The sequence below is a fragment of the Haplochromis burtoni genome, unplaced genomic scaffold (genome assembly GCF_018398535.1).
Source record: "Haplochromis burtoni strain Fernald_Lab_line unplaced genomic scaffold, NCSU_Asbu1 Contig_147, whole genome shotgun sequence".
Taxonomy (NCBI): domain Eukaryota; kingdom Metazoa; phylum Chordata; class Actinopteri; order Cichliformes; family Cichlidae; genus Haplochromis; species Haplochromis burtoni.
This window is the reverse complement of record NW_024582508.1, coordinates 96749-107265: the sequence shown is the minus strand read 5'-3', so window position 1 is coordinate 107265 and position 10517 is coordinate 96749. Positions and strand designations below refer to the sequence as shown.

General features: G+C 37.9%; 1 protein-coding gene across 1 annotated transcript in view; it reads left to right on the top strand.

Annotated features, from left to right (window-relative positions):
• Nucleotides 1–10517, top strand: part of dtnba (dystrobrevin, beta a) — a gene marked incomplete in the record, with an annotated part of 41715 nt that overhangs the window by 17866 nt on the left and 13332 nt on the right. The window contains 5 exon segments of the mRNA XM_042224739.1: nt 83–182; nt 1700–1866; nt 4873–4997; nt 7435–7506; nt 9669–9746. Of these exon segments, the coding sequence (XP_042080673.1) occupies nt 83–182; nt 1700–1866; nt 4873–4997; nt 7435–7506; nt 9669–9746 (542 nt within the window).

Below are 10517 nucleotides of genomic sequence, written 5' to 3'. Positions count from 1 at the left end.
ATACTCATTTTAACTGGTTGAAGGATGAAACAGCCTCTGTGTTGGTTCTGTGTTCATAAACAGTCTTGCTCTTATTTTGTAGAAGAGAGTGATGCTCAACATGTTCCTGGACATCGTGGCCGACCCTCCTCAGTGTCTCATTTGGCTGCCTCTGATGCACCGCCTGGCCAATGTGGAGCATGGTACAGACACTGTCGATATAATGCAAACTTTCTAACAGCAGACCTGGTTTATTAGCAGAAATTTACTTGCAACCCTCCACCAAGGCAGTATTTACATTTATCAGAACAGTATTACATTTTACATATATTTATTTTATTTTCTGTTTTTAAACATACTTTAAGAGGCTTGTTGCGCAGTAAAAGTCAGATAATGGTGGAATGACACGTTTATTTTTATTATATATATATAATATGTCGGAATAGGTAATAGATAATAGGCACTGATTTGTAAGTAACTGGAAATGAAGAACTTGAGCTTATTATACAATATTATTCTGCTGCATATTTTTAACTAACTAGGCACATTATTCTCTTTCTCTTTATAATACTTCCTTTAAAAACATAATGATTACACAATATTTTGAGGTCATTTTGAAAGAAAGACTTTTACAGAAATGCAAAAGTGAGGTCAGAGGTCATATGTGACATAATATTTAGATGCAAATGATAATGGGGTATTTTGAGTCCCCCTTAAACCAGTATATCATCTCACACATGGTGCCAATATAAATAAAGGTAGGCAACTTTTAAGCATAATTTAAAAAATGCATTTTATGGAATTTGACCTTATTTGAGGTTAGAGGTCCAAAGTAACCTAATATTTAGAATCTCCATATATCATTCCCTATATGTACTGTACTTTTACTGCACTACGAGCCTCTTAAAGTACAATATATGTTGTCAAAAAGGTTTAAATAGTTCTGTATAGCATTATTATCATTTTAACCTTTAAATCAATCGATTGACTTTGAAGAAGAGGTCAAATCTTTATATGCTACTTTCTATATGTTGACCATAAACGCTACATTTGTAAGAACCATAGTTTCTAAGCTATAAGGGTTTTTTTGTTTGGTGGTTGTAAGACGAAATCTAATGGATTCCTAACACGACTCCACTCAACTCTAGACTCAGTTTTATCAGAATTCATTCAAACCTTTTGAGTCATTGTGTTTACATCGTGTTTCACCTTTTGCCTGACGGTGTGAACAAACTAAGATAGCTAAATACTGGAGGGGAAATAGCCAAAAATATAGAATTATGCTAAATGTGTCCCCTGTTTCACCCTCATCTCTCCTCAGATGTTTGTACAAATTAAAAATAGAATTGTGCTAAAAAGTGCTGCTACCTGCCTCAAGTGGAAACAGTATTTTTGTTTAAAAAAAAGGGTAATTTTGTTAGTGCCAATCAATGTTCTGTATCCAGAAAGTTAATTAGCCACAGATTTGGCTGGTGATTCACATCAGTGCATGGGAACAGAAAAACACCGTGTTCCACTCCACTCCACTGTGCAAAGAACCCTTTGTCATCCCTTATGTTTTTATCGTGCCTTTAGATATTGTGCACTCTTTGTAAAGTCAGGTCTTGGATGTAAAATGGATTTTATTGTGGTAATAACTGATTATATGAAAATAAAAACCACTGTACAGTGTGCTCTCTCTTTCTCAATCTCTCATGCTTTTTTTGTTCCCCTCTCTCAGTCTATCATCCCGTCTCGTGCTCTTACTGTCGGAGCAACGGCATGACGGGCTTCCGCTATCGCTGCCTCCGTTGCCGCGGTTACCAGCTCTGCCAGAACTGCTTCTGGCGTGGCAACACCAGCGGCTCGCACAGCAACAAGCATCAGATGAAGGAGCACTCTTCCTGGGTGAGTCACGGAGCGGTTACTCATCCATCACAGCAGGGGGCTCTCGCTGTGCGGAGGCGCATCTGGACTCATTTGTAGTACAACGGGGACACTTTTTTTTACCTCTTTCCATTACTGCACAAAAGCTAATGAATGAAAACAAGTTATAATTCATGTGATGTTTCCTTTCCTTGCGCACTGTAAAAGTAATAATAAGTAATGCCTATAAGTACTTAATGTTTTCCACAGTTGGCTGAAAAACATTGAGCAAAAATATTTAATTTCAGTGAATAATTTCATTTATTGAGCAACAGTTAAAAAAAAACAAAAAAACAGATCATTTGTAAAATAGTTGCAAATGACTACAAATACAAAATTATTGTATTTCATTATATTTATATTTTTTTCCCTCTTGAGAAATATTTAAAACAACTGAAATGATCAGGACCCACACAGTGTTTGAGTGTCAGTCGTAGCACCTTTATTTTGAAAAACAGTGTCTTCCACTACTTCAACACCTTGTGTTCAACTGGGAAGCCAGCTTTCCAGTGCCTTCCCACACTACACACACCACTCCTTCCCGGTTCCAGACACTAATAAGGGGGAGAGCTCATTAGTTGCAATCCCTCTCACCTGTCCCCTCCAACCTCCCGGCACCACCCTATGAGATTACCGTACCACCCCTCCACTGCAGCAGAGCCAGAGACCACACCCCTGCCACAACAACATGATAACACTGGAGGCTACAACTACATAACAATAGCATTTTAAAACATTAAAATTCACAGTGGACGCAAATGTAATTGTGGCGTCCATTAGAGTATTGGTATTCTTTGGAGCTTGAATCCATTGTGTATCATAATTGACATATCGCAACCGAGACCACTCAGTGTCCTGTCAATTATTTATTAAATATGTAAATTGTTAATAAATGGTACTACGTGAGGAAGTCGGGAGTGCCAGAGAGGTATGAGGGTGATGCAGGACATGGATGAGGACAGCGAGACGGTGGTGAGACCGGAGGGACAGATGGGTTCAGGGTGGGAGTGGACTACATTGGCTATCGACTCTGAGCCCTTTGTTGTTTGCAGGCTATGATGTTTGCAGACAACATTTCGACCTGTAGTGAGAGTAGGAAGCAGGTGGAGAGGTGGAGGTATGCTTTGGAGAGAAGAGGAATGAAATATGTGTGAATGAGAGCGAGACAGGTGCAAAGGTGAACGTGCAATTAGTAGAAATAGTGAAGGTTGATGAGTTTAAATACCTGGGGTCAAACATCTAAAGACATGGACAGTGCATAAGAGAGGTGAAGGAAAAAGTCCAGGCAGGGTAAAAACATGAGTGTCAGAGCTGATTTGTGACAGAATAATAGCAGCGAAAAGAAAAGGAAAGGTTTACAAGGTGGTAGTGAGACTTGATCCGATGTAGGGTTTGGAGATGGTGGCACTGATAAAGAAGCAGAGCTGAAGATGTTCAGGTTTTCATTTGGAGGGACCGCGATTGAAAATGAGTACAGCGGAGGGACAGCTCAGGTTGAGCAGTTTGGAGACGTAGTTAGAGGGTTAGTGGGAAAAGGAATTTGAATATGGAGTTGCCAGGCTCTAAGTTCAGTGATACAAACACAAGGATCTATTCAATTTGAAAGAAACATTCAGGTGCACACTTCACCTGCTATGAATTTCTCAAAATCAAAGATGATGCTTGTACACATGTGCAAAGAAAAATTGGGGGTTTTTTTTTAAGTTATTTGAGGTGTTAAAACTGTTCCCCTGTTCTAGCCGTACTCGCTCTACCCTCATTCTGGTATAAAACCACCTGAACCAGTCACATAGCCTCCTGGGAAATGTAATTGGTTTCAAAAATAAAAGCACACATTGTAAACACACCTTGATAATTGTGGGCAAAGGGTCAGTAGCTAAATGCAAGTGTATACATACCCAAATATTTATAGCTTCATACTCAGGCATGATGTATTTATTTGAAGTGAATCGGATAATTTAAATAAAAGTTGCTCTAGCCTGAAGGAATAAATGTTTTTAATGAAGAAATTATGTATTAATAGAAGGAGATATAGTTGTTGAATTATTCATCGGTAAGTCTTTGGCATAATTTTTCTTGTTAATGTTTCAGTTTTGGGTCTAAAGCCTCTAACTAGTGCAGCTCCTGCCTGTCATCATGTAACATATACTCATTGTAGCTCAGGCTTTACATATATTTACATGTGATTTTCTGTAGGACTGGGCTTTGTGCTTCATTTTTATTCTCAGTATATGTCCTTTTCTTTCTTTATTTTTAACAAAGACACCCAACAGCAGCAACCTGAATGTGGTTCATGGGAAAACAGATGCCTGGTTTTAAGATTTGTGCTCAGGAGTTAAGTGTCAGTGCATTTTCAGGTTAAAAAATGGCCTTTGAAGGGTTAAATATGCACATAAGCACATGCACAGTAAAGCCCTTGAGATTCATTAAATTATCTGTCAAATAAGTTGCACAGCTGCACTGTGGTAGTCTAGAAATTACACCAAAGTGGTGTAAGGGCTGACAGAGAAGGACCCAAAAGCAGGACACGGAGAGTCAGAATAAATGCCCATAAATCCAGATCTTTAACCCAGAAAGGCAGAGATCATACCAGGAAATACACAAATCCTGGGAGACTACAGAAACTCAAAACCAGTACACAAGGCAATACATGAGAAGATAACAAGTGAACACAACAGATAATAACAAGAAACATGAGAAGGATCAACAACAATGGAAATCACTAGAAGCCTTAAATGGAAAGAATAGAAAATGATCTGGCAGTGAACAAAGGGAAACTGGGAGTACATGTATACAAGTGAGTGATTAGCTAAAGGGCAGCAGTCTGTTCACTACGTCTGTGCTGCAGTTTAGTTAGCAGCAATTAGCAGGTATCTCTGTTTTCGATAAGTGCTAAAGTTGATTCTTTAAAACGGGCTTCACACATCTACTGCATTCATGCAGTGTGGGTTCATAAACTGATGCTTGTGTGTTTGTTTTTGTGTGTAGAAGTCACCGGCGACAAAGATCGGTCGAGCCCTGAGCAGGACTCTGGGATGCGTGTCGTCTAGGGAGCCGCCACACCCAATTTACCCAGAAGAACCCGAGAGGACCCTTAACCTCGCCAACATAATGTACGATATGACCTCCCAGCACTCACACATTTATTACACCAAATATCAAAAAGCTAAATGTTACTGAAATTTTCAACAACTGCTTTTTAATAATGCAGGTTATTCCTGTCAGATCAGTGAGGCACAAAAGGATTCAGCTTCTATTCTATTCTATTCTATTCTATTATGTCCCCTTTGGTGCCAATTATCCTGTCACTCAGTTCACCTCATTAGGTTGTTAATTTAACCTACAGTGATGGTTTCAAGGTATGGAGGCCTAAAACTGACAAAGTATATAAGTTTCATTACACGTGCCAACAAAAATATCAAGGTATTTAAAATAATAATAATAATATGCTTCTATATTTATTTGCTTTTGTATGAATTGATTCATTTACTGGCCTGTATGACAGTACTGACCTTATTATTTTAGATTAGATACACACTAAAAAGCTATACGTTAAGTAAACTTAACCTTGTTACATGCTTTACATAAATGCAGGAGAAAAAATAAATGCTGTCAGTCGTACACACCACCTTTTATCAGTCTGTTTTTTTTTTAATTTGGAACATCTTAGGAACCGCAATTGATCTTTACTTGGTGTCACTTCTCATTGGTCTCCCAAATACATGCATGCAAAACAAATATCTCAGAAAGCGGTTTAATCTTCTGATTTTTGCACAAAGAAAAATGCACTATTCTCGTAAAACTCAGATGGCACGGGATGATATTGGAACACATCCCACTGGAGTTACCTGGTCCGAAATAAATCCCTTGATTTTTACAAAAAAGTGGAAACATTTCTGTTAACCTGACCCTTTCTGAGCTTTTAAAGATAAGGTTTTTTTTGTTTAGCTTTGTTTTTTTTTGCATAAGACTTCAAACGATGGTGAAAATGGGATAATTGATTTACAGTGTTGTATGTATGGTTGACGTGTCTGTTGAAATGATGCTTGATTTCTCATGAGTATTGTTGTTATTAATGCTTTTACTTTTATTAGTTTTTTGCTGTTGTTGAACAGTAAAAACAAAAAGAAAATAGAGAAATTGTTGGAAAAATATTTATAAAAAATAAAGTTACTAAATAAAATGAAAATTTAAAACATGGGAATAAAGAAATAAAAAAATTAATACAAAATCTAGTAAATTTAGAATCAAATTAAAAGTGTCAGTTAACCAATCTATACATGTATGTTTAACATTTTCAATTCATTTGTTTATTTTGGCGCTTTTGAGCTTCCATATTGAGAGCCCTTCACTACTAATCAATCTAATTGATGTGCCTGTATAGTTTGGTTATGATTTTGGACTGTAAGTATTGAACCTGGTGCCAGTTAAACTGTGTGATGGTAACGTTAACGACCTTTAAACTATTTCTAAAACTTATTCTAGATTTGACATAATAGGCTTACAGGAGATCTGTGTGAATAAAGCTAAAAAAAATGATGACTGTATGATTAATGTTAATATTACTGGATTGCATATTATTGAATTCACGTGTATCTACCCTGTAAAATAGACCTCTGTAGTGTGTAAAATGTTCATATTGCTTAAAAAGAAGATTGTTTGATTTTTTGCATTGAATTTATTTCCAAAAAAGCCTTGATTTGCTCATTTTTTTGTGCCCAAGTTAAACGCCTGCTGGGCTGTACAGATACTATTGTCTCTTTGTGCCTCTAAAGTCACTGAAGCTATGGAGGAATATTCACTATGAGGCCTCCTCGCATTAGATGAGAGAGACAAAGAGAACAAAAAAGATTAAGCTTTCTTGTAGCCGTGATGTTAATGTTTAACAGTTAAACATTTAAACACTTTCACAATAGGAAGTGAAACATCTACAGCTTAAAAGCTAACTATTCGAACTACAAAATTTTACATTACCTAGAAAACTCAGATAACGTAAATCAAGCAAAAGTCCCGCCTCTGTATATCCAAACACTTCGGTTGCTCCGCCCCCTGTGGCGTATCGGCATTGTTTAATTTTCCACACTGAAGCCGACCAGGTCGTTGCAGACCTGCAGGCGTTAGGCTCATACTCAGGCCAGCACACACAGGCTGAATTTAGCGCGGGTGTGAGTATGCTTTTTTTTTTTTTTTTTTTTTTTTTTTTTTTTAAATGCAGTTTCAATTTCAGACTTAAAAATGTGATTATTTATAGTCTTTTTAAATTTTTCCTCTGGATGTGCCCTCACTCCACTTCCCTCTCTTACTTTCTTTTCTCTCTCCCTTGTTTGATCTTTGGCCTGTCTGTGTTTGCTCAGACCTTTTACAGTTCACTGTTGCATGAATGCACTCAAAAGCATGTGAGAGTGTGTGACTGTGTGAATGGGAGCGTAAGAATGCGTGCTTTCTGATAGGCAGGCTTCGGCAGTTTAATGATTTAACGTCGCTATCCTTCCTCCGTGTGAACTCTGTTGATAATAAGCCTCTAACGCATGTTTGTGTTTGTCTGTTCAGACCATCGAGACCCGTTGGGAACACCAGTGAAGCCATGCTGCTGTCTTCATCAGCTCGCGAGTCCTCGAAAAGGTAAAGACTGACATTAGAGCTGATTAGAAGTGTGCAATCTTGTGGCTTCGTTTCTTTTTTCTGTTTAAACTAATATTTCTCTAATATTCAAGGCAAATAAAGACCTTAACCACTGTGTCAGGCAAGTTGGTTGGCCAGCTGCTGTTTTCAATAAATCACAGCTGAAGTGTGAGGCAAACTGGGTGAAGTGAAAGCTTACTAGGTTGTTCTATTACGGTAGTAATTTCACATTAAAGGAATCATGAGTTAACAGAAATAAAGAGGCTGTTTTTAGCTGCGTGGATACACAGCAGAGGGTCTATACTGGTGACACAGGGCTCGATAGCATGAGCGCTTCACTTGCACGCAGTTAAAAATAGATGTGAACTCTTCACAGCGATTTAAGGGCTCGTGGTGGGTGAATAAAAACTAATACGAGATTCAGCCCAACTCGACGCCAGTAAAACGATGCTGTCATAGGTTAGTGAGAGTAGGAAGCAGGTGGAGAGGTGAAGGAGTCTGCAGTGTCTTTGATCTGACACTGTGAAAGAGCTGTTGAATTAAGTGCAAGTTAAAAGAAAAGTTTAGTTTTCCATTACTTTTACATTTATTACATTTCTTGTGAAGTTTCCTGCAAGCCGACAGTAGCCATCTCTGACACCACCATACAGGTGTATGTCTAAAAGGCAAAACACGTACTCCACTACATAGCTTGTAAGATTTTAGACCGTTATTATTTTGCAAGTAATGAAAAAATTGTGTATTTAATTCTCTCGTCCTGTAAGAGTAAGAATAGGCTCTCGGCCTCGCAACAACCCTGAATTGGATAAGTGGAAAAAGATGGATGGAAAGATGATTTAATAGTTTTTAATGCTCGTTTGCAGCTCCTTATTTCCGTTCTTTACACGAAACTGCTCCAGTCAAAAGACATTTTAATAGTACAGAAATAATTGCTTACAAAACTTATCACAAATAAGGAAGAATCGATCAAAACACAAGGGAGAGAGAACACCGTAAACCAATCACACAGTGGACAGTGGTAACTTAAAGGATGCAAAGCTATTTAAAAAAACAGCTGAAGGGAAAAGTTGGTGCAGATTTAGGAATGCTAGCTTCTCCACCCTCTCTGGGTTTGTATACATGAAGGTGAGCCTCCACAGTGAATCAATATTTGGTATGAAAAACAGAGTTCACGGAGGTTAATAAGGTTAATCAAAGAAGCCTCTGACAGAAGCCTCTGTCAGTGCGCCCCAGGGTGGCTGTGGCTACAATGTAGCTTGCCATCACCAGTGTGTGAATGTGTGTGTGAATGGGTGGATGACTGGATATGTAAAGCGCTTTGGGGTCCTTAGGGACTAGTAAAGCGCTATATAAATACAGGCCATTTACCATTTAAGTAATAATCAGTGGAAAAATGTGCCGTTAGAGGCGTGATTCACACTTCAGACTAAGACTCAATGTTTACTGATCCAACTTTCTTCTGATTGGCTGTCCCTCACAACCAGCTTTAAAAGGCAGAGGAGACGTCCATATTAGGGCTATCCCCTCCGTGACATCGTACATAGCCAGTATAAATAAATAAATGCAAACTTTATTTGTCACATACACAGTGCAACATTGTGAACATGCAGTGAAATGCTTGTGTCCTGAACAGGCTGCAGACATAGCCGCGCAACTCCAGGGCTGGTTTTTAGCATGGGGGGTCTTACGACTACGCTATCCAGCTGCTGCAGTAGTTAAAAAAACTGTGTGAAACGAAGCTTTTCAAGCTGTCTGGTGGCTGAATGTCTGGCTTGTACATACACTGACCTCATGATTATTAGTCATGTTTAATAAGAGCATCCAGCACTGGATTAATATGACAGAACAAGCAAAAAAGGCTCACTTTAAACTCTGGTGCGTTGGTTTCTTCTGAACTTCTTTTAGCATTTTATGGACCAAGAATGAACTAATAAGAAACATTGCATGTTAGTGAATAATTGAAATAATAAAAGATATTCATTGCATATAAAAATCTACATGCATTTTTCAGGTGTTATGAAAATATTCTTTCTTTTTACTCATATGCACATTTATTAAGAGAGATTTTGTGTTGACTTGAAGTTAAACTGATGTAATTCCTGTAAGACAGACTGTTATCTGATGCTGGCTGATTACTCTGCGTCTGTTTTGTGTCCGTCCAGCTTGGCAGCGGCTCAGCGAATGAACGAGGAGCATGCTCTGATCGCTGCGTATGTGAATCGCCTCCAGGGCAGCCCGCGGTGAGAAGGGAGGGAGGGGTGGTTACGTAAAGGAGTCAGGGAGGCAGTAAGGAGGAGGGCACCGTGCTGCACAGTTTAGCTGAAGCCAAGTGTAATACTGTAGTTTGCTATAGTTCTTATGAAGAGAGAAATCTGCAGCTACAGAATAACCTGTTAAATTATTGTGTTACTTCTTAGCTTTTAATTCAGTTTGTTTTCCTGTAATAATGATGATTTCCATTTGCCCAAGTTTGGTAATAACTTTAAACAGTTTTTTAATGTACAATAAATACAATAAAATCCTGTTTTGGATTTTTTTTTTTTTATAATACTGCAATACAAGAAAATTACAGTTATGACTGCCTTACATTGGAAACAACACACAGATACATTTTTAAAATATCAATACAATACAATTTTATTTATGTAGCACATTTAAAACCAAAGGCAGACCAAAGTGCTTCACAATAATGCAATAAGCCATTGTTATAAAACATTAACAAAGTACAAAAACAAGCATTAGTACTAATCCTAACAGGTGGGAAGCACTAATTAAACCAGGAGTGTGGGCTAAATAAAATAGATATCGGGCCTCAGTTCAGAGATGGGGTCAATTCAAAATATAGAATATTATCTAGGAGAATCAGGAATAATGCAGGAGTGTTTAATATTGGCCTAATATTGCCATTAAAGGACAATTAGCAGTCTTGGAAGTGTGTCTCTGGCATTATAAAATACAGACCAAATAAAATTCTTAAGTAATTCATTTATTTTTTAAATTCAGAAACCAGA